Below are 24,544 nucleotides of genomic sequence, written 5' to 3' on the forward strand. Positions count from 1 at the left end.
TGGTGGGAAATTACGAGACGAACGTTTTGAGTCAAATTAGTCCATGTTTGAACACTAATTGCCAAATAAAAACGAAAGTACTACAGTAACCCTAAATTCCAACTTCTAGAAACTAAACGCGCCCTAAGAAAGCTGGTACTGGTACTGGTAAAAAAGTTTAAAAAGAAATCAGTAAGAAAGCTTGTACTGGTAAAAAAAAAGTTAAAAAAGAAATCGCAAGCTTGTACCGGTAAAAAAAGAAATCGCCCACCGTGGGGCTCGAACCCACGACCACAAGGTTAAGAGCCTTGCGCTCTACCGACTGAGCTAGACGGGCAATTCGTTTCAATAAAGTAATAGTTCTTCTAAGACGTCAATCGACAATTGTGCCCCAGAGAGAAATTTCCATAAGTCCATGGTTCCTGGATGGGGATCAAACCTTGCTTAACTAACAATATGTCTAGAGAATGTTTAGTGCACATTAATGGTATGAAAATGGAGTAAATCATCCTCCAGTTTAAATATATGAATGAACTAATTGGCATGTCCTGAAGGTGTATGTTTAAAAACGAACGGAGTATAAACAATGTCCCCATGGCTGTAGCTAACCATAGCCATGGGGAGTTGGAAACAATGTTCCCATGGCTGTAGCTAACCAAAGCCATGGGGAGTTGGAAACAAACAGGTGAAAAGCAACACAGACATGCAGAGCTGCAGAGATTGATAGGTGTCAGCAGGGCGTTCACCACAAAGCGGCAAGGCAACCAACAGCAGCCATGATCACATAGCGTGGTACCATTGAGGTTTGAGGAGTACAAACAGAGCTCGAGACAATGCAGAAAGATAACCAGTTTTATCTTAAGCTTAATAAGGGCCTACAGGAGTAGTTACAACACTTTGAGGCCATTCAGCACAAGCTTCGAGAGCTCAGCCTGACCATGACAAAGGCACTCTGCCGCAATAACAATTGACCACTGATGTTGCATTTGAGCAGTTCAGTTCGGCTTTAAGCACTCAGACGTGGGCAAGAGGGTCTCTGATCGCAGTGTACAGTCCCAGGCATCTCGCTACAACCAAAAAAGCCTAACCCAAGTGCAAACCGTCCTGCTCTTCTACATTATAGAATCACGATGCCTCTTCTTCAAGCATGTCTAGGAAACATTTTGCGTCTGTCTTCTGGAAGCGCGCCTTATCAAAGTGCAGCTCATTAGCTGAAGCCGCCTCAAACCGAGTCCACAGTTCTTTCTTGAGAGTAGTTTCTCCAGCCAACCTTCCTTTCAGGTTCGTGCTTTCCAAGCCTTTCCAGGGCGTACCAAGCAAGGCCTTGCTATGCACAGCAGGGGTTTGGATGGGCTTGTCATCTGGAACATTCAGTTTCCCCTCCATGTTAGTCCAAGCTGGAGTTGGAAGTGGATTATTGTCTGATGGGTCTGTTAACACCATGGTCCTGAGTGGTGACAGAAACCACTCAAGAGGATCTTCGGCTTGTCTGGTGGGTCGATTGAGCACATAAATGTCATACCTTGATGCCAGATCCTTTGAGATTTCATCAGATGATGATTCAGAACGTTTGCCATCCCCAGTTGGAGGATCTTGAGCTTGTCTGGTGGATCGATTGAGCCCATAAATGTCATACCTTGATGCCAGATCCTTTGAGATTTCATCAGATGATTCAGAACGTTTGTCATCCCCAGTTGGACCATTGCTATCAATATCTTCCTTCCTTGAGCCCTCCGGGATTGGAGAGAACAACTGCTGCTTGCTAGATAATGCTGTCTTCAGGCATGATCTAGGTAGTGCTCTGCTCTTCTGAATTGAGGAAGTGCAAGGTGAACAGAGCTTGTCCTCTAGTGAGGCCTTGTTTGCTGGAGCAACGTGAGGTGTCATGGTGCCAGTCCATGATTCCTTTACCTTCACACTTTGCTCTAGATCAGGATGATTATCATCAGAAATGGTTGACTTTGAAACAGGTCTGACAAGATTATTCAACTGGTCAATGCTAGAAGCTGTCTTCATCTGGGTTTTTGATGTTGGGCACCTTGATGAGCATGCTTTTGTTTTTGGCAATGGTGTCAAGTGAAACAACTGCTTTCCGCTCTCGACCATACAAGATCCAGTGTGCCATGAGACAAGTGGTGAAGGTGAGACAATCATGTCGGCCTCAGTAAAGTTGCTGCAAGGTGACTCTACTGGATCTGTATCAGGTAGCTTGCTGCTGCCGCTGATCAACTTGCCATTCCCTTTTGCAGCAGTATTTAGGCACGTTCCCGGTGTGTTTTTTGAGATAGCTTCGGTTTCCACCGGACCAGTCTCTAGTGCTTGCTTCAGTCTGGAAGACCATTGCTGTTTACAAAGAAAAAGCATGATGGTAAAGAGAACTGCAATACCAGGGGCTCATACATAGAGGATAATGAGAGATTTGATTACAGTACACACCTTGAAGGAAGCCTTAGTGTCTGTTAAGAAGCCATTGAATGATTCTATCTCTTGTGTTGCTCTTTTGGACAGAGTTTCGCATTTAAGGGCATCAGAGACCAATTTGTCAACCTGACAAACAAAAAGAATGTGAAAACGTTAGAAGAGTATGTTTATGTTACACAGACAGAAAAACTGACTTTTCAAAATAATTTTTAAGCATATATAGTCCTTCATACTGGAACTGATTCAGGGATCAGCGAGCCATTAGTTGTTTGTGCACAAACGAATGAGTTACATTCCAGTTTAGGAACTGAAAGATATTCTGTTTTTCGCCTTATTTTATAACTGCAATATTCCAATTGCTGGTCACAAATTGAGTAGACAATAAACAGATAAGCTCTACAAAAACATCTCAACAGAATCAGTAAGGAGGTTTCTTAAGCACTACATTTCTGAAACTAATATGAAACTAACTAGTAGTACACAAGTATTCAAGCACATCACCACAAACTCGTCAACCCAAATCGGCAATAATGCAGGCAAACGCGAATACCAATCTAATTTGACCAGATAGTTAAAGGACGCACGGGTTCCGACCTCACGAAATCAGCAAGTACCAAAGGAGATGAAGATCGGAGAGCTAGGGTTCCGAGTGGAGGGGGGTCGACCTGGGAGATGATGCCCGCGAGGTCGGTGCGGGCGAAGAGGAGGGGGTCGAGCGCCGCGTCGACCTCGGCGGCGGTCGCCTGCGCGGCAGGGGTGGCGGGAGGAGCGGGCTTGAGGGATTCTAGCGCCGGTCTCGCCTTGTTGCCGGAGAGGACGCTGAGCGGGCGCCGCGGCGTCATCGAGTTGGCTCCGAGGCTCTTCTGCATAGTAGTACACAAGTAGTCAAGCACATCACCACGAATTTGCCAACCCAAATCGCGAATAGTGCAGGCAAGCGCAAATACCAGTCTAATTTGACCAGATAGTTCGATCGACAATCAATTTTGTTAAAGGACGCACAGGTTCCGGCATCACGAAATCACCAAGTACCAAAGGAGATGAAGAACAGAGAGCTAGGGTTCCGAGTGGAGGGGGGTCGACCTGGGAGACGATGCCCGCGAGGTCCGCGCGGGCGAGCGCCGCGTCGACCTCGGCGGCGGTCGCCCGGGCGGCGGGAGGAGGGGGCTTGCCGACCAGGGATTCCAGCGCCGGGCACGCCTTGTTGCCGGAGTGGACGGTGAGCGGGCGCCGCCGCGCCGTCGAGTTGGCTCCGCCGCTCTTCTGCATAGTTGGGGGGAGAGAGAGGAGGCGCAACGGTCGGGAAGGGAAGGCTCTGGAGTCTGGAGACGGTGGAACTTGAACGTGCGCTCTGGAACTGTTTTGGGCAAGAGCCAAGAGAGCCCAAGAGCAAGGCGTCCAAGCCGGCACCGGTAGTAATTTTTTCTGTTTTTTTTCCCCTAAGGGCACGTTCGTATAGCACGGAACAGAGGCTAGGAATTGATCCGGTCAGAAATACCGCCGTATTTTTATACAGGCAAGCAGCAGCCGGAACAGTTCCGGCTAGGATTAAGGCAAAACGGACGGGCCCTAAAGATTCGTGCCGTGGGAGTCTGGATCCACCGTTGTGGCCTAGGTCTTCATAGGAACGAGAATTCTGATCCTAAATTTGTTTGACTTTTTTTACTTTGGCATTTCTATGGAAAATCTCGATTTGTAATGGTTTACCTGTTCGCTGGAACTTATCAGCACGGCTTATTACTCATGGTACAGTGTTTTCTTTCACAATAAATCAGAAACGATACTTTTCAGCGGAACGAACAGGACCAGCCATACACATTTTCTTTATCTACATTTTAAATTCCTGCAAAATTGAGGTTTCGGTCCCATTATTAAAAGGATTGACGACTCAAAATTTGAAGATGCCACATACTTATGTTTTATTCGGCTCATGGTTTTTGCGGCTGATAAGTCGGTTGATATTGTTTTGTTATGAGAGAAAAATACTGTACCATGACTGATAAGCCGGGCTGATAAGTTTAAGCGAACGGGGCCTTTTAGAATGGAATGAAAAAACTTCAAATTACAGGTGATCTAGTGCGATGACCATTTTAAAACTTTGAGCTACCGGAACAGATGATGCAAGATGGGAGTGAGGAGAAAGTTTGGCGCTGATTTTTAGCAATATAACCATTTGAAATTCGCTATGCTTGAGAAAATAGCACCAAAGGTGAGGAGAGATCATCAGAGCAGGAAGCTCCCCTAAAAGCTTTCTCCGCTGGAAGGAGCCAATATAAGTCCTGTTACCTTCATCTAAAAGGAATATATCTCTAAATATGATTACCGTAAAAAATATATTAGTATTTATTTACCTTTTAGTTAGCTTAGACTCACGAAACGAGCATTATATTCTCCACGGAAGGTGTAAATTCTAAGGGCATGTATAATCCACAGATAAGGGCGTCGTCTCTAGGAGACTAGAATTTGACGTACGGACAATTAAAAAGGCATGTCGTAGAACCCATAGACGAGGGGCCGTCGTCGACACAACAGCCGGGGCACCCTTGCTCTAATTGTTTGTGGCAACTAGCTTGCTCTTCCTAGCCGAGGCGCTCAACATCACGAACGCCAAAGGTTGGGTGCCCGACGAGGATGAAGAACGGAGTTGTGTCGCTGCTTCACCGGTGATGCAGGGAGACGAATTTGGCGGGACTTCTCCGTCCCGTGCGTGCCGAAACATCAACCGCGCGCGCAAGCGCCCGGGATCTGCGCCGTCGAGACTTGAGATGGCCGGTACAACGCTGCTCGGGTCGTCTTCTATGCATCAGAGCACGGGACCAAGCCGTTGCCTCGTGAGACAACGGAAGGGGCGTCTTCAGGCTTCGACAGGGCTTTTTTTTTTGAAAAAAATGGCGACGAGGGACAGGTCAAGAGACCCGTTGTACTTGCCCTAAGTGTCGTAAGCAAGTCCTCAGCGTCTTCTATGATCAATTTCAAGACCTGATTAATAGTACCTTCTCATTTCTCAACCATCCGATGGAAATTTTGCTTTCCACCTTACTCCTACTCTCATCTTCCTGATAGAGTTCATCAGCTAGAATGGGGCATTTACACAAACACAAGTCTATCTACATGTGATAGCACCGTCGTTTCCTCGGATCATCCAACGTTAGCACAGCTTGAAGCCTTGAATCGATTTCTTCGCAATGCATACTGATGGATCGAACAACAAGCTTTATGTGGGCATCAAACAGAAATTAGTTCAAAACAGCAGGAAAGAAGATCTCACACAGGGTGACAGAATGAAACTGTGTCCAGGGTACATATACTGATATACTACCAAAACAGTCGAAGCAATAAAGACCGTACGAGGTGTTTGCCAAAATGGCGCAACCAAACATCCGCCGCTCGCGGCCCGGCACCTCAGTCGCGAAGCACGACGGCAGGGTCCTTGGACGGCGCGAGGTCTCCCCCGGGTCGGCCGGCGGCGGGGTCGTCGGACGCGTCCCTCGCCGCGGCGGCGTCGGGGTCGCGGGCGGAGTCCATGGCCTCCTGGGCCTGGTGGAGGTAGGGCTTGAAGCCGACGCGGAAGGAGAGGTAGCCGAAGGCCACGGCGCCCAGCACCACCACCCCCGAGCGCATCGCGTTCTGCCGCGCCCGGCTCCCGCCCGCGCCCATCGCCGCCACGGACGCGCGGCGCACCTGGCCTGGCGTCCTGTAGACCTGAGAAGACACAACGGTGGATGGATCCCTGATCCCTCCCAGCTTCCCTGGACTGGACTAGTGCAGTGCGAGTCTGTGGGTGGGTTCCCGACTTCACGATGCCGGTGGCCGGTGGGTGAATGGGTGGCAGCCGCCGAGCTGCGGGCAGCGAAACGCTGAAGAACCTGGAACGTCGAACGAGATGCGTTATTATTCTTTTGATTTTGAGATGGAGAAAAAAAAAGTGTGTGTGTGTGTGTGGTGGTGGTGTGTGTGTGTGGGGGGGGGGGGGGGGGGGGGGGGTGTGTTCGGGAAAGGAGACGGAAGTCAACAGGTAGGGAGAAAAAACAATTCATAAATTTAAAATAAAAGTAACAAAATGCGTGAAAAAAAATTGTTGCTGCCCAGGATCGAACTGGAGACCTTCAGTGTGTAAGACTGACGTGATAACCACTACACCACAGCAACTTTGATGACTTCGTACACAATTAATACTATATATATAAATCCCTAGCCCAGATGTCAACAAAACGCACAAGACTCAATTGTCTCCAGCATCGGCGGCGTTTACCTAGACAAGCCCGCAAGGACGAGACACCGGCCACGTCGCTCTAATTTTTTCCTTCGTCGGATTTACGAATCGATGGCCCAGATCTCTTGAAGCTGATTCTCGTCCGGAGCAGCTTCCCGTCGTCCTCTCCAGCTTCTTCGAATTCTTCGCACTCTTATTTACCTTATACGGCTTCTTCTCAGAATCCAGCGAAACGAATATAATACCCAGCTTCGGATTTCCCTTCCCAAGACTTCTGCTTCTCCTTCCCCTTCCTCGCTCTCTCTCGTCCGCTCCCTCCCTCTCCCGATCCCCCTTCCTCGCTCTCTCTCGTTCGCTCCCTCCCTCTCCCGATCTCTCCCGACGCGCGGCCAGGGCGGCCACCGGCGCCAGCAGCGCGGCGCGGCTGCGGTCGCCCTCGTCCTCCTCCTCCACCTCCCCACGGCGTGCCGGCCGGGCAAGTGCCGCTGGCTCACCGCGTTGCCAGGCCGCGCCGCCACTCCCCGGCCTCTGCCGCGCCACCGCGCGTGGCCGGCGGCGGTGGCTGTCTCCGGCCACGACGCAACGTGATCGGGCCCTGCCGGTGGCTGCCCCCCGGCGCTGCATCCTTCTCTAGGCCGCGGGCGTTCATGTGCTACAGGAAACCCTAGGTCGGGAGCTCCTAGCGCCGAACCCCGCCCCCGACTCCTCTCTCTCTCTCTCTCGCACGCCGAACCCGCCCCCGGCTCCTTTCTCTCCCTGTGGCGTGTGCAGCTAGCTGAGGTCCTCCTATGGCTGTATTTCGATTTTATGCCTGTGTATTTTTTTAGATGTACCTCGATTTGTTTGTTGTAGGTTCCTGATTTGGTACGCTCTGTCAAGCATGGCCAGTCGACAAGAGGTTCGTGTATTCATGCATCCTTCTGGGATACGATTCAGCATGTTCAGAACCTTTGTTACATGGCTGTTCATTTTTTTTGTGCATACTAATGCTAATTTGGCTGTCTGCAAAATTATTTGTCCGTCAACTAATGCTGCTTTCATTTCTTTGTAGTTATGCTGGTTATGACTGCGTAAGTTTAATAGCAATATGATAGGATCCCCTGCAGTGCTCTTTTTTTCTTATATGTTGGTGATTTTCAACATGTAAAGGAAGGGGCACGCTAATTTCTTTTATGAAAAATAATGGCTGCACACCTTTTTTTTTTTGCCCCTCATGTAGCTTTGCAATGATACAGTCCCAGTGCGTGTTGGACCAGTCTCATACTTGCTCCTCTCTAAACCTGCCATGGGTGTTCACAGATCTTTCTCTCTTCTTTCACTTCTTGGTAGTATTTTCCCATCTACAAGTAAGCATCTACACAGAGCAGCCAACATATTAATATTCACCAAATACATGAAGGCCACCTGTGGACCACATTAGCTATTTCGTTTTGCTGTACCTCTGTCCCTAAAAGTTATGTAAAGATCGCTTGCTTGGAGCTAATGGTTGAGCCTCTCCTGTTCCCCAAAGTATCGTATGGAACTCAGACTGGATGGCAGGCCACCGAGTTTCACTTTGTTGCTTAAATTTTTTACCTCATTCCCATAGGGAAAATGATATTTTTTTACATGGCACTCATGCATTAGAAAAAAATATCCATCACAGCTCAGGCCATGGCAACCTTGACTCTTTTAACGCTCCCGCCGGCGACAGTACCGGCGGCCACCAGGTCGATGTCCTTCTGGAGACTGCGTCGATGACGGGGTAAACTCCCATCTCCTCTCTCTCTCTCTCTCTATCTCTCTCCTGCCCTCGCTCTCTCTATCTTTGTTGTGTGGATCTAGGTACTGCATGATTAGCGTTCTAGGATTTACTATTATCGATAGTGTTGCTTTATATCTCACTGCTATACTTAAAGTCTCTATTGTTCATACTGTTGCTTTGTATCTCGCTTCAATACTTAAAGTCTTCTGCCTCACTGATGGTTACATTACCTTTGCAAGAGCCGCTGTATAGATGGTTCTTACCTGCCTAATAATTGCTACGTGTTATATTGGACATGATCTGCTTATGTTTCTGATAAAGTCCTATGCTTTCGATCTCTGTTCGACAGGATCTGTTTATTGGGATTGGTTGTTCACGATCAGGTATCTCATGATACTTTATCCCTATTTGTGTTGTCGGATTCGTCGCCTGATGCTCTAGCTATTTGGTATAGTTCCTACATTGCAGGGATGATGGATTTAGTGTTGGTTCATTATTTGCTATCTTGGATTATGAGCTTTGTGTGTTATAATAGATATACATAGAGTTATGGACTCACAGTATGGGTATAAATTAACAGCACACTTCGTTAATGTTGCAGACCAGATATTAGAGTATATGCTTATGCACCTAGCCAAATCAGCAAAGCTTTTCAGGTCGGTTATCTGTGATCCTCATCATTGGTCTTCCTTCATTTTTCGCATTTTTTTGAATTTATCTCCTTACAGGTCACTTAGTTCCTAGATGGCGAAAGCTATATAGTTTGGGGTGGAACAGATGGTTACCAAACTCTTATGAATACCGATATGAGCGGGGCCTATTTTGCTGATTACTTTATGGCGCCACCTATTTGCTCATTTTCGTCGGACCCTAACTTTCTTCAGGCTAATGTTGACTATAGCGTTGGGTGCCTTGTTTTTTTAATGGCTCGATGCATATAGTTTGGTCGGATTCATCAGGCCTAATTGATTGCTGCTCTTTTTTTCCCTAAAATAGTGACAGAGAATAACAATCCCTGGAATACTAGACGATGGCTGGTTCAGAAAGGCCTACAAGCACCTGGAGTTTGACCAGAAATATGACATACCATTGGATGATGTGGATGCTGTCTTCCATGATTCAAAAGTGAGTGGATGGTGCATTTCCGTTTTAACCCTCATGCAAAATGTCACAGATATTACTTACAGGCTACTTTTGCAATTGCTAATATATCGAGCAAAATTATTTGTCAATTATGTACCCTTTACATGTACTTGCCAACCATAGCTCTAGAGTTGCTAATTCGTCCCAAACTTTCTTATATAGATCAGCCTTCCTATTTCTCTTGTGGTGAATAGGATGCTGCCTGGTGCTCATGCTAGATACTTCATAATCAGACAGTTTGGAAATAAACCTTTTTTCTACAAATCTTCAACTTCTACTCTGTTTAGTGTATGAAGCCACACAAAACAGTTCATAACTGCAAGTACTTCTTGCAAACTATAGTGTGTGTTGATAGGCCATTACAATTTTTCGTTCCACAGAAGTGATTTTATTGTTCAAAATAATAGTCCTCCCAACATTATATCACAAAAGTTCTTTTGAGAAACCTGGCACTCTTCCTGTTTTCCATGAGAAAGATTCAAACTGTATATTTTGTTATTGTCCATTGTTCACTAGGTTATTGCACCAACAGATCTATTGGGCATGCAACCCTATATATCGATACAAAAAATGCAAATAGTATGAAGTTCTTTGTAATTTTCAGGTTTTGATGTACCGAGAAACACCCTATTTACATCCAGGTAGCTATGTTGGTTATGTTGATTTCATAGAAAAAACAAGAATATATCAGTACACCTTCCTTTGTTGTACTACACTATTGTGCTAATTTCATACCATATGTGCATAGTTATCTAAAAAATATTAAAATATCATATTATGATGGATAAAACAATAGGTCACCTGGATGGCTTATTTGTTTTGGTATACTTATTTCGATTTTGTTATTTCAGAAATTACGGATTACCACTTGCTCATGAATTCTCACTATTATATACTCCTATATTTACTCAACGTGCTATCTTGGTGGATTTTCAAGATACCGTTCCATCTCCCCACACTGCATCCTCATGTTAGACATGCCACAATATATGTTTAGGTTTCATGGCAGAATTAATGTCAACCTTGTAATTGTGAATGAAAAGGTACATGGTAGTTTCAGCAATCGCAATTATTATGCTAATAACATCTACAGGTGGAGCATATGATGAAGTCAAGGTTAAAGTAGTCCTTGTGCTTTTTGTTCAGAAGCTCATGAAATCTTTTATGCTTTCCTCCTTTTCATTAGTGCTTAGCATAATTGGCCCAACATAAATAAAGAATCCTATTTGATGCTCCTAAAACTACACCTTGTTTCATACCATCTTCGTGCCATTAGTTGCATGTCCCTTATCCCTATATTTTACACTGCTACAAATACAGTTGATAAAGTGGAGTAACTAAAGTAGTTGTTTATCGTGCATCCATCTGCGTAGCTCTTGTTCTCTGTTATTGTGCTTTTGGCAAGAACTCAAATACTTGAATTTGAATCAAAATTCTTTAAGAATCATTTCAATCTGACTACAGTTAACATATTCTGCAGATGTGTGGATGAGCTTGAGAGCCAACTCTCCAAACATGGAAGCCTTAAAAAACTCTACTTTTATCATCAGCATCTTACCACAGTAAGCCTGAAACATGGAAGTCTATAGAGTTGCACTTCTCTTCCGTGTTTGGCATATTAATCAGTGAATCTATCTTTGTCTCTAATGTAGGTTAACAAAATTGCTAGAGATTCTATCTCTTATGTGGAGTCCCTTATTGCGTCTATCATGGGTGGATAAGAAGGTTTGATAAGTATTCTAGATTCAGAAGGTGGATTTGGCTCATTACAGATGTAGGTAGATAATTTCTGAGTTGATCTCTGTTTCATATGTTGAATATGTCAATTACAGTTGAATTGCACCATTGATCCTTAATATTTTTTTGTACACTTATTTGCGCGCATTTCCACTCATTACAATATTGATTCTTCATCTGTGGTTCACCCCTCCTGCGCTAAATGCATTTCATTCCTACTGATATGCATTGATCTGCAAGTCGTATGTTTAGTGAACGACCCTCAAGGTGTTCAATAAAATGTCTACATGGAGGCATTAGGTGTCACCATAAAAAATCCAAGCACTGCACTGCACTTTGCTGTGGTATTTATGACAATATAAGTGAGTCAATGCCAATAGTGTGGTATAGCTATGGGCGTTTGATAAAATGAGTAAATACTTAGTTTCCAATCTTATTATGTCCACCTTGCATCGCTGTTTAGTTTCCTATACATAGATCTACTACCACTCTTCTCAATTGTCGTATTATTTCTGCTTGAAGAAGCCTGTAAAATTATTATTATTTTTACAAAGTGCAATTCCAAAGAATGGTTTTATTGAAGGGAGTGTGGTGTAAGTTATCAGAGAATGATTGTTTCTTAGATTTCCTGCTTTTTAGATACCCAAGAGACAATGCTTAAGAGCATCAAATTTACTCTAGAGATTTACTTCCTCCTCTAATCCCCCATTCTATGCTTCTGTTTCGTACTAGAATAGGTGCTTCCCAGCGGTGTGGTCTCCAGCTCATAGATCTCATCATTATTGTGTCCAAGGTGTTTGATCAAGCACCAATAGGTTGGATTTGTGTGAGATTAAACTGTAAGAACTCATTCGATTCATGATTTTAAGACATAATAGTTATACATGAACGTAACTTTGAAAATACCTGAGACACCTGCATTTGTATCGTAAATGCAAGTACGGATCTTTTACTCAGGTATTGCTTTAATCCATCATGCCCCGTGTTACTGTCTATCATTTGATCGCAATGATGACCATGATCTGAAAACATACAGGCCCACCTTGTTCCGTCTTGTTTACATTTGGTCCCTGCTTATTACAGCCCGTGATTTTAGATGCAAATTAGGACATGCTGCTCATGAAACCTACAACTGCTTCTTATGATGCCAACTTCGAAGTGCATTGTCAGCCTGATGTGTCTTATGAAATTAAATATGGCTTCACCCTATGCTATTGTGCAATCCTTTATGTATAAACTGCCCTGTAGCTAACCGCGCGCAAGGGCGCGCGCCTTCCACTAGTATATTACATAGAGTTGATATTAACTAGATGATACCCGCGTGTTACCGCGGGAATTTTCTTATATTAACTTGAGGAGAGCCTTCTATGCAACATAATTTGTTCTGAGTTTGTCATTGCATTTCATTTGCTTATGATGTTTATGGTCTGGTGTGCAAGTGGAAATGTGCGGTTGTAGAATGTAGTCACAATGGTTAAAAGATAAATAAAACAGCATTCTGAAAGTCGTACTACATGATATCTGAATCTATATGTTTGTGTATGTGCGGATGGGACATTGAAGTAGGGAAAAAACGAAAAAAAGACCAGGAGACTCAATCTCAAAAGTTCTATTGCTTGACCGTAGTGTCAAATTCAAAACCATATCTTTTCAGGCATATACTCAACGATATTAGGCTGAGAGAAACTTCATTCACTACCAACAAATTGGAGAGGAAGTCAATGTGTACATATTTTGACTATAGTAGATAAACATGGTTGTGCTTTGAGAAGGTAAACTAAGTCAGCAGTGATTAAACGAATGCATCAGAGATAAGTAAGGACCTACAAAGTAAGAGCTGCTGATGTAGCAGTTCTAAAGGCAAGAAAATTGGTCAAAACAGAGATGGTAACAGCAAGAAGCCTCCGAATATCTAAAGTAGCCAATATGGCCTTGGAAGTTGGAACTGCGGACCTGACCATCGTATATTCATATACGCTTGTCGATGGCTTGACACTCTCTGATGCTCTTCTCAACCATGACAGCGAGGTCTTGTCAGAGGAGACTGTCAATTTCACGGCACATATACATTAGAAAAAAAAATATGCATAATGCAATATGAGAAAAAAACAGGAAATTAATAAATAAATAGTTCAACTACATAAATCACAGCCTGCAACGAAATTGCCACTTCAAGATGATGAGCTCAACAAATAAGACAAAGGGAAAATATAAATGAAACACCTGTTGTGTGCCCGTAAAAAGAAGAGGATGTACTAATTATCAATCGCTTCTCTTATAATCCGTCTTTTTCAGCTTGTTTTTTCAGCCGGAACAGTGTTTTTCTCTCACAACAAATCAGCCGGAACGGTGTTTCGGTTTGTTTTTTCAGCGAAGCGAATGGGGCCAATATGTCTTGTACCTAGTAACTCTCATAACAGTAACTGTGCATAAAGAACTACACTCAAGCTGATTATCGTGATTTTGTTGCTGACTTCGGTTGAAATTGAGGCACTCTTACCTGAAAAGTAAAAAAGAAAAGAAAATCCAACAACTCTTTCGTTGAGCATACATGTTCAGGAGATGCTGAGGGAGCAGCGTTGCGCGTATAAAAAAATTACCTCAGTTAATAATTTAGCAGTCATGCATCTAGATGGCACTCGCAGCTTGCTTGGCAGCATTGATGATGAACAAACTGAGGCATCGACTATGATGTCATCATGGTGCTGGCAGCAGGAGACGATCACGCACCTCAATTGTGGTTAAATTGGATTCAGACATAGGAGGGTGAAGCGAGCAGCAAGAGAAACAAAATAAAAGATGCATGCAGTTATCCATTGTAAACAAATAATTTATAAGAGATGAGACTTTCTGTACCAGTGCGAGAAGGAAGAGATTAATGAAGCACAAATTCTACAGCAATTTCCTTGTTGGCAAATCATCGAGCGCCTTTTGAATAAAATCTGCAGCAATGCCCTTGTTGGCAAATCATCAAGCACCATTAATTCGAGCAGGCAATCGTGCAATCTGACAGACTGGAACATGAACCCTTAGAGGTTTGGAGAAAGCAAGAGAGGATAAAAATGAGGAACAACCACTTACCTTGAGCAGAGGGTGATGCCAGAGATGAGTATGCGAACATGGATGCGTTTGATTTAAACACGAAGACAGTAGAGGCCACTCAAGCAGTCCACATAATGGGATCAGATGAATGCTCTAGTCCGTTACAGGAGGAGCATTTGTGGAGGGACTATGGGACGCAGCAGGGCAAGAATGATGGGAAGGAGAACAGTTGGAGGGGAAGGAGAAGAGACCGAGTGGTGAAGGGCTGTTGCTGGGAAGGAGAAACGTCGATGACGACAGGTGTTCTGTTCTTGCGTTAAACAAAGGGATGAAGAAAGTTGGGCCATATAGATGACGTGGCTAGCTGAAATCACAGAGAATTGTGCTAGTAGGGTTCTATTTAGGTACATGGCCCTGATCGGTTTGCTGAAATTTGGCTGAATTGGCTGAAAAACGCTGTTTTGGTTGAATGGTTGTGAGAGAAGATACTGTTTCGGCTGAAAAAACAAGCTGAATAGTGCGGATTATGTAACACCCCTGGTGTTACGATCTCGTTTAGCACCGCGATTTAGGTCTAAGAAAAAATTTCGAAACGAGTTGCTCAGGTTTTTAATTTAAAAATGTACTCAGCGATACTAGTAGCGATTGACTGTATACGTTGACCGACTGCTCCTCGCTCTTTCTTTTCTCTGCTCTCTGCCTTGCTTTCCGTCGCGTCATTCTAGAGCAAACAACAAGTGTCAGCGCCGCTTACCCGGCATCAGTAACCGCACTGGACGCATGTGCACTCAGCAAGCAAGCAAGTACATGCACACATGCAACCACGTCGTGTTGTTCCTGCTATCTCCGTGGCCGGCGAAGCAATACTCCAAGCACGGTTTGAATACTGACGCTGGAGGTGCTCCAAAGGTCCTTGCTTTCCTGTTGCGTGGTCAAATCCTGGCCGGCCTCTATTGTCCATGCCCTCGCTGGCACTGCCGTGCGTACACCTGGGCCGGCCGCCCATGTGCGCTTGTTTCCTCGCCGGCTCTGCTCTTGTCTCTCTCTTGCGTCGCGTCCAAAAATTTTGGCGAGCGTCAGTCGAGCAAGTACCCTGCTGCATCATTGAGTGTCCAGGCAGCAGCAGACTCCTTTCCCTCGCCTACCACCGCGCTGGACGTAGCCCCGTGTTCCTGCTCTCCCTTCCCAGCGTCGCTCCAGGCGCACCGCGTGCGTGCGAGCCACGGCGCTGCCCTCCCGCAGCCCCTAGCCATGGCTGCGCCAGGCGCGCCCGGAGCCATGGAGCCCTCCTGCCAGCGCGCGGCTCTGCCTCGCTTCCTCTTCCTTCCGCGCTTGTCTCCCGACCGGACCACTACGCTACCGCATGCCCTCATCCGCGCCATCGCCGTGGTCCGCTGCCCCGCTGCGGCGCCATTGCCGGCTCCACGCCTGAGCCTGCGATGCCGTGCACCGCATCACCACTGCTCCTTCCGGTCCGTAGCCGCCGTGGCCGGTCTATCTCCCCTCCTCGCGCACGTAGGCGCACCGCGCCACCGGCGTCCCTCCTCTTCCCTCCGTGCCGCGTCCACGCCAGGGTTGTCCGCGCCGATGCCGGCCTCTTCCGTGCGCCCGCAGCCGCCCAAGCCCGGAGCTCCGCCGGTCCTGCAATTTTTCCCCACCTCGTCTTCCTTCCCGCAGCGCCGGGCGCGGCTCAGCCTTGTCGGCTCCATGACGCTGTCCTTCTCAAGCGTCTCCTCCACCTCCGACCTGCGCCCTCGCCTGCGTAGTGCGCGCTGTGCGCCCGAGCTGCGCGGTCCCGCACCGTCCCACCGTGCCTCGCCGTGTCCGGTCCGCAGCCGCAACGCCTCGCCAGTTCGCCGCATCCGCCTGGCTGCGCCACGTTCCCGGTCCCGCGTTGGACCCACGGCTCCTCGGCGCCCGTGCCGCAGCGCCCGGCCGCACCGCGGTCCTCGCTGCCCTGTGCACTGCCTCCATTGCCGCTGCCGGCCGGTACTCCGCTGGTGCTCTGTTCGTGGAAGATGAAGAGGTGGGTAGAAGGGTAAGAGTCCAAGTAGATTTTTGTACGGGGGTTCTCAGTGCAAAATACTAGACTCACTTAAATAGTACGTTAGTACCGCGGATTGATTTAGAGGAAGATCAGAGGCCTAATTGCTAAAATGCCACCGCTGTTTGGCCCTGGTCGTGTGGGCCGGCCTGCTCGTCCCGCCGCGCATGGGCCGTTGGCCTGCCTGCCGCTGGGTCGGCCGGTCATTGTCGCACTATTGGGCCGCCAGTGTCGCGCTGTGCCACTCACACCCGCCTGGGCCGGCCTAGTGCCACTCGCGCCTGGGCCGCCGCGCGCTGTCCGCCTGGTCCGGACTGGTGTCGGCTGGGCTGCCTAGTTGCTGGGCCACCGCGCGCCTGCGAGCCGAGTTGGCCTCTTATCTTGTGCGTTGTTTTAGTTTTATTAATTCAGTGTCTTTCAGAAATTAAAAATAAAGTGTAGAAAAATCATAAAAATGACAGACCAGCTTTGTTGAGTTCCTAAAATCATGAGCTACCTATTAGTAGATTTTATTCACATAGTTTGATAACATTTTTGAAAGCTACATAATTAATTTAAGGCACTTAATATTGTAAAGTATAAATTTATAGGAATTTCCATGATAAATCTGTAATATTGTTGAATCTGAAATTTGTACAGTAGGCTCCTAGCAATATTAGGTATTCACTATAATTTTTGTAGCTCCAGAATAATTAGTTTGCTAAATGGACAATGATGTCTTATTTCGAGTAATGATTAAATCGATAGAATAAAATAAAGAAACACCTTGGTTTATATAACTAAAATTATTGTTGGAAAATAACGTCTTATTCGACAATGTGTATATGTAGCATAAGTACGGTCGTAGTTAGAACTAGCCCGTTAACTTGAGAGGCGTAGATCGTATTTTATGAATCCCAATTTCAGTCAATTAATTACGTCTTTGCATTGCATCACATTGCATATCATATAGGTACGATGATGGATCAACAGATCAATTGAAAGATGATTAGGAATTCGAAGATGGTGTAATGGTATTCTCTCCGGGAGATGATGCAATGGGCTTGCTATTCAGTTGCTGGTGGATGATATGAAGATGCAAATACTAACTTTTAATATATCTTACCCAAGCAAGCTCCGGTGCATAACCTCTACTTTTCTGCAATTTAAATTATAATTGTGCATTAAGTTTTAAGGAGTTGAATGAAACCCAGTTGCATATATATCTTTATCCTATGAGTCTTACTAGTATGACAGGATCGTGTAGAATGCCATGCTACAGGACTCCAGTAGAACTCGAGTGATTGCCTGTCACTCGCGAGAGATATGAAATATATTACTGCATTATTATCACTTGGAAAATATAAATTGTGGAAATGATAAATGGTGACCGGGTAGGGATATGGATTGGGTATTGGTGGGTGTAAGAGGTTGTGTCGCCGGGGACGCGGGGCATGGCTTGGTTACACTGCTTTCCCTGTCTATGTCAATTAAGGACCGGTCGTTGCATATGGCTCTAGGCAAGTCACAGATTTATTGTCCCGAGCGCATACTTGGGTATGGGCGCAGGAAAGACTTGTTGCTCTCTTGTCGCAGATCTGGCTCTTTTCGGACCGACTGATTGGAGGCGAGGATGGTGGAGGTCCTTGCACCACACGGAGTCCGGGACTCAGGAGTGGGGTCTTGGAGTCTAAGTTTGGACGGGGACCTGGACACCCAGGACAGGAGAGTAATGTGTTAGTCCTGCTTGTGCCTGGGGTACAAGCGGGGCGTGTGTTTCGGGGCACCTAGCTGGGTACATTGATTCGCGAATCGTCGAGAAATCCGGTACGGCTTGTCTGCGGTTTAGCACCGTAGTAATAACTGAAAGATGCAAGATAAAAAGAAAAGGAAATCTGATTGCTTACCACCTGCTTCAAGTAGCACAGGTGGTTACATAGAATGGTTAGTTAATGAACCAATGCGGCTATTAATAAAAATCGAATATAAGGACGCACACTTAGTAATGCTTCCTGCAAATGCAATAAATCCACAAGCCCGATAGCCTTGCATATTTTTGGAGTCTTTTCTTTTATCCCATCGGGTAAGTCTTGCTGAGTACAATTGAGTACTCAGGGTTTTATTCCTCCTGTTGCAGGTGACAGGTGGATGCTAGAGCTGACCCTTGTGTGTGGATACCTCCTGGTGGGTTCAGCGAGGATTTCTTTATGCTGCGATCGTAGTTGTTATTTATAACTTTCACCAAATGCTTTTATAAATGAAAGTTTCATAATCTGTTGTCGTTATATCAATACTTCATCATGTCATGATTAGATATTCATTTACGCTGTAATTCTGATCACATGTTTATATTCCGTTGTTCAATTAAATTATTCATAACTCTGATAATATGACTTCATTCCGCTGTTATATTAATAAATATTAAACTCTGATGATGTATTAAAAGTGATGTAAGAAATGGTTCAGAATGATGTAAGCTTTATTCTCTCATTTGTGATCCTGATGGAAAAATATGGATTTTTGGGTTCGCCCCTGGAGTGTGTCCGACGGAACCGAGTAATTTAGCGTTCTCCCTTGGGTACTTAGTGTCTAATGGAAGACGAGTACTCTGAAAGACATTAAATTAGGCGGTTCTGCCACAGATTATAAGGTAAGCTGAACTGGGTCATAGAAGATAAGCATCTGCTAATTTCATTTCTGTCACGATAAAGTTCAATTAATAAATGTTCATGTGCTAGTAAATTATATGTACAAACGAATCATCCGATCACTAAATATAAGTATTGTTGTGTGTGTGTGTGTATATATATATATATATATATATATATATATATATATATATATATATATATAAGTTAACAAATCAAGCAGATAGAATTGGACGCGAAGTAATGTCTTTGTAAACTCGATACTTCCTTACTTGTTTCAAAAAAGATACAACATTTGTCAAAAAGATCTTGACCGCTAACGATCAAAGTGCAATGCATATATACGTGTGCTCAATGTTTGATCATTTTGAGTTATGAGGATGTTTCTATTTTCACATAACATGTGACCATGTCGTTGTTTATGTAAGACAATGAAATTGCTTCGGAAAAGTGCAATCTATTATGGAATAAATCTACTACACTTTTCATCTATTTAAGCTAGGTTGGCTTAATTCGTTGCCTAGAAAATCAAAGGATGCTTCCCCCTTAAGTATCAAAAACCATTGATATAACCCATGTTTAGTGGTTTTAAACATGGCTTACCTACGTAGCGCTACTCGCGGTGATGATGTGGGATCAGTACACGCCCCACAATTTAGAGAGTCGTGTATATCAGTGTTTTCCTCACCTCCAATCTCCTCTAATCGTTACATCAAATTTCTTCATTCACAATTCTACTAGCCAAGCCATTATTGCCACCGACATCTCCATTGTCCTGATAAGATAAGTTTTTTTTAGCAAGACCGAGTATAGACACAGACACTCATATACACGAGATATACACGAGTGTACACTCATCCCATCTGAACTCATGCACTTACACCCTACTTCTATAAGCACATCTGAAGAATTGAGTTGGACCAACAAATCTCAAGATTAACGAAGTCTAGCATCGAAAGAATAGTGCCGTTAAATCATAGAATAGATCCCGAAAAATACGAGTATCAGTGTTAAGTCGAGGACTTAAAATCAGATGGGCAGGTTCCACCACATGGAACATAACGAGCTAAGCTATGCTCAAGTCGCCCTTGATAAGATGAGCTTGACAAACCTTCAATCTCTTCCCTTGTGCATGTCTTATCATGTCAAAAAGCAAATCAAATATTTTTCCTTGCTAACCTCGATACGGTGGTCGTTGACTTATATACGTTACCTTGGAATCATTCTGTGTCATAATCCTCATTGTGTGCTATGTAGGTAAAATCTATTCCTGATAATATTAAAGAACAAATATTTATTTCTTTTGTCTGTCACTCTTCTCCCTATGTCGTCTCTCACAGACTCTTTTCTCGAAGAGTTTGTAGCTGCAAAACCAATCATGTCATGGTTTGGCCACCCCTATAAGCTCATTCACTTCATGGCATGTGTGTAGGTGTATAGCTTACATTCGACCTTTTAAACTCGCAATAGGCGTAGATAATAACTATCTATTTAGGTTAAGTCAATTTTCCATACATGATTAATTTTTTATTACACTGACATTTGATATGAGCCTTGGAATTCTTTTAATCTAAATTGAACCAACCCTAAAGAAATCCAACAAAAATAACTATCTCATTATTATTGGCATATGGACATTGTGCAACGGATTATACGTCATGTTGCAATTCACAAACATGTTTGCTAGTTGCCTCTAAAACGCTACAAAGGTCGTTTAGAATATTTTGTGATAGATACCTAATAGTTTCATTGCTGACGGGTTAAGTAGTCAACTATGACTAAGTTCAGGGGTGAGACAGATTTAGACATTTACTCTAATCTATCATACACAGTAAGGTTGATTGGGTTATGGACTATCTCAAGGAAAGTAATGGTGTCTATTTGTTCATGCTTTTAGACTCTTCGTATAACCTTTTGACCAGAATTATAATTCAGCCTGTTCGGTTGGCTGGTTCGTATCGTTGTTGGTTCGTGAAGAAGTACTGCTGGCTGGTTTGTGTGAGAGAAAAATATTGTTCCGACTAAAAATTTACGATCGTTTACGATAAGCCACAGCCAAACGCTGATCGTCTTTCTCTCGTCGACTCGTCGTGCGAAACTTGGAATTTCATGTGGAAGAACCGATGTTCTATGCTAAACTGGCTGGATTGCACCATAATACCGTCATCACGGAGCACGGCCGCGGAAAATCCTTCTACACCGACAGCCGAGGCCCCCCGTTCCGGCACGCGGCGAGCAATCTCAGCCGCTCGATTGCAATCTCACGGCCGCGGGCAACAGCCGCCCCTCGCCCACGGTTGCAGAATCAAATCCCGCGGACCCACGAAGCCCGGAATCCCGAAAGTACCCATCGTGCCACACAACTAGGCCACCGAATGCCCATTAGAACGAGGGTAGAGAGGTCATTTCGGGCGCCCAATCGATGGCGAAAGGATATGGGCTCGCGCAGTAGGACTGGGGGGACTAGAAATGCGGCTAGGGTTTGTACGTCCTCACACATTTCTCCCCCTCTCTTCGTCTCCATCAGCTGCCTCCGGTCCGCCGCCGCCGAAACCTTAGCCGCCTCCAGCTCCTTGACCTTGGCAGAGCCATGGCGATGAGGTCCGGCAGGCGGGTCTTGTAGCCAGAAGGGTCAGTTCCCCAGTCCCCACCTACAAGTACGCGAGTGTAGTGTGTGACCTTCGCCTCCGCCGTCTCCATGGCGACCATCAATCCCTTCGAACTCCTTGGCGCCGACGACAACGACGACCCCACGCAGCTGCTGGCCGCCGCCGCGGCAGCGAAGCAGAAGGCCGAGGCGAAGAAGCAAGCGGCGGGCGCGCAGCCAGCCCCCGCCAAGTTGCCAACCAAGCCCGCTCCCCCCGCCCAGGCCGGTGAGTTCGGGTTCGGTTGCGTGGTTGTTGGATCTGGGGTTTAATAGAGTTTTTATCCTCATCCTGAGACGTGGACTATGAAAATAGTGTTTTTTTTATCCTGAACAATTTTATGATATACTGCTGATTAGCATAGGCGATACATTAATTCGGATGCCATCTTAAGAAATACTACCTTCAGTCACAATCGGAGTAGTATTACCTTTGATGTTCGAAACAGTTAGTCCGATTTTAGCCAATTCAGCCGCCAAAAAATAGATTTTTTTGCACGGAATGCTTATGCTCTAAATGTTTCAGTGAAGGAGTCCCGCAGTGGTGGTGCTCCCTCCCGTGGAGGTTATGGGCGCGGCGAACGTGGTCGTGGCAGAGGAGGGCGAGGATATGGTCAGAACCGCGACTATGGCAGCGAAGATGCTAATGGGTTTCAGGGAGGATACGGTGCTGGAGGAGGTGCCAGAGCTGGAGGCGAAGAAGGCGCCCAGGATAGAGAGAGGGGCCCTCGTCCACCCTACCGTGGCGGTGGCGGAGGTCGGCGGGGTGGATACCGTGATGGTGAATTTGGTGATGATTCTGAGAGGCCACCTCGGAGGCCCTATGAACGCCATAGCGGTACTGGCCGTGGGTTTGAAATGAAGCGCGAGGGTTCAGGCCGTGGGAACTGGGGAACTACCACTGATGAAATTATCGCCCGGTAAGGTAGCTATGTTTTGTTGTATAAGATGTTGAGGTGCACATTTGTGAAGATAGAACTAACAACTTGTGCTGTTTGGATGACCAGGGAAACTGAGGAAGGCCTGAAGCTGGATGAGAAGGCCCCTGTTCCTGAGAAGCAGGGTGCACCGGAGGATACTCCACAGGCGGAGGAGAACAAGGAGAACAAGGATGCCACAGCTAATGAGGAAGAAGAGAAGGAAGAGGATAAGGTATACTTTTGCTTGCTTTGATCTTATGACCTAAATGCTATGATTTTGTTGTGAACTTGCTTTTTTGTTTGATATTGAATTAATTTGAAATTAACATGTGGATCTTATCCGGTTATTTAACATTTCAAGAACAACCTGCCACATTCATGGAGCTGATGAAAATGTGTGTAACAGACAAGTTTTCTGGAAACTTTGAGGTTCCCTTTCCTCACATGTGGCCATCTTAGGGGACACTCATTGTATAGCTTGCTTGTGATATTCATAGGGCTATATCAGTAAGGTAGACTCAATAGCTGTATGAGTTGCTATAACAGGTGATTTGCACCAGCAGCAGTAACGTAATCCAGTGCAGTTATTTGACTTCAAATTTGCAACAGTTTTAATATTTTCTTATGCACATCTTTATTCTATATGGGCAGTTTCAAGCCTGGTGATCACGACACCTGTTTCCCATAAGGAACTTTCCATACTCATTAGTGTACTGATATGTGTTTCCATGTTGATGATCGCCTGACCAAATTTTTTGATGATGTAGGAGATGACTCTTGAGGAGTTTGAGAAAATAAGGGAGGAAAAGCGGAAGGCACTTCTTGCCCTTAAGACTGAAGAGAGGAAGGTTGAAGTTGATAGGGACCTGCAGTCTATGCAGCCACTTGCAAACAAGAAAGGAAATGATGAATTTTTCGTAAAGCTGGTAAGTCGTCATTATGCCTTGATCTTTTCTGCTCTTATAATCTCATGGAGATGTCCAAGCTTGATTATTATTTTCTTGGCAGGGTTCTGATAAGGATGCTCTGAAGAAAGAAAATGCTGAACGTGATGAACGCGCAAAGAAGGTCTTGCATCTCTCTAACTGTTCTGATTTCCTCATATCAAGCTGCTGAAAAATGCTATTTTTTTATTTCCACATTGGTGAAATTGACAATAGCCAGTTAATTATGGTGTAGCCCACTGTCTTTTTTGAACTCCATGAACACAATAAAATTTACTCTCTTGGATTCATTTGCCATTCCTTTGTCCTGTGGCTATAACTGTGCTATAGCGATTTCTCCTGCTTGTGCATTCAATCAGATCACTGGGTTCACTCTTTCTTACTGTATATCTACTGCTAATGAGGGGATGATTCACTTATTTCTTTTTTTTTTCTCCCAGTCGGTGAGCATCAATGAGTTTTTGAAGCCTGCTGAAGGAGAAAGGTACTATGGCGGGCGTGGGCGTGGCAGGGGCCGTGGAGACCGTGGAGGGTTCAGAGGGGGATATGTTGGAGGCTATCGCGCTCCACCAGCTGCTCCCGCAATTGAGGACCAATCCCAGTTTCCTTCGCTTGGTGGGAAGTGAACACATCTGGTACCTGAAAAACACATATCATCTTTGCTGTCAAAGTCGGGTTCTGTTTCGCAGATTACTGCTCCATTGCTAATCAGACATAATGGTGTCACATGTTGTTTATTCCCAGCTGTGAGTCGACTTTGTATATCAGAGTTGTCTGTCCGAATTTTGTTAGGCAATTTGCCGTTTTACTCGAGAACCAGTCATGAGGTACCCAGCTTTGTTTCTGTTCTGTGGCTATATTTGCAGTTTTTTCTGGAAAGCCCCTTTATCGATTGTCTTAACAGTAATGTACTAAGGAAAATCTGCAGTAGAACTGTGATTTCGTGACTGTTTCTATGGCACATGTATACGACACAGGTATGCCATCGGTTATACACGGTAATATCACACAACCAGCCCAACACATATGCTATGGTGTGCGCGTCTACATATGACGGATCTCACATGTACAAATGTACTCTCTCCG

The 24,544-nt window shown here is 45.2% G+C and overlaps 3 protein-coding genes and 2 non-coding genes across 7 annotated transcripts; 1 reads left to right on the forward strand and 4 right to left on the reverse strand.

Moving 5' to 3' along the window:
* Positions 1-243: 243 nt before the first annotated feature.
* On the reverse strand, positions 244-316 carry TRNAK-CUU (transfer RNA lysine (anticodon CUU)). The gene has a single exon. It is a non-coding gene; the product is annotated as a tRNA-Lys (tRNA).
* Positions 317-749: 433 nt separating this feature from the next.
* Positions 750-3,742, reverse strand: LOC136511407 (uncharacterized). 3 transcript variants are annotated; one of them, XM_066505474.1, is made up of 4 exons: positions 3,484-3,742; positions 3,201-3,263; positions 2,416-2,526; positions 750-2,322 (listed from the first exon to the last, which is right to left on the reverse strand). In XM_066505474.1, exons 1-4 carry the CDS (start codon positions 3,667-3,669, stop codon positions 1,105-1,107), a joined length of 1,578 nt encoding a protein of 525 aa, XP_066361571.1. In that variant the 5' UTR covers positions 3,670-3,742; the 3' UTR covers positions 750-1,104. The 3 variants fall into 3 exon arrangements, with proteins under 3 accessions (XP_066361571.1, XP_066361570.1, XP_066361572.1); XM_066505473.1 differs by having other exon boundaries at positions 3,066-3,263; XM_066505475.1 differs by lacking the exon at positions 3,484-3,742 and having other exon boundaries at positions 3,201-3,405.
* A 1,907-nt stretch (positions 3,743-5,649) lies between these two features.
* Positions 5,650-6,330, reverse strand: LOC136514473 (uncharacterized). Its single transcript, XM_066508423.1, has one exon. The coding sequence runs from the start codon at positions 6,055-6,057 to the stop codon at positions 5,803-5,805; it is 255 nt and encodes an 84-aa protein (XP_066364520.1). The 5' UTR covers positions 6,058-6,330; the 3' UTR covers positions 5,650-5,802.
* A 146-nt stretch (positions 6,331-6,476) lies between these two features.
* Positions 6,477-6,549, reverse strand: TRNAV-UAC (transfer RNA valine (anticodon UAC)). The gene has a single exon. It is a non-coding gene; the product is annotated as a tRNA-Val (tRNA).
* Positions 6,550-21,429: 14,880 nt separating this feature from the next.
* Positions 21,430-24,302, forward strand: LOC136511671 (RGG repeats nuclear RNA binding protein A-like). The gene is made up of 6 exons (XM_066505714.1): positions 21,430-21,823; positions 22,121-22,514; positions 22,602-22,746; positions 23,282-23,440; positions 23,523-23,582; positions 23,899-24,302. Exons 1-6 carry the CDS (start codon positions 21,649-21,651, stop codon positions 24,082-24,084), a joined length of 1,119 nt encoding a protein of 372 aa, XP_066361811.1. The 5' UTR covers positions 21,430-21,648; the 3' UTR covers positions 24,085-24,302.
* Positions 24,303-24,544: the final 242 nt, after the last annotated feature.

Source organism: Miscanthus floridulus, chromosome 16, assembly GCF_019320115.1.
Source record: "Miscanthus floridulus cultivar M001 chromosome 16, ASM1932011v1, whole genome shotgun sequence".
In the NCBI taxonomy this organism is placed as follows: domain Eukaryota; kingdom Viridiplantae; phylum Streptophyta; class Magnoliopsida; order Poales; family Poaceae; genus Miscanthus; species Miscanthus floridulus.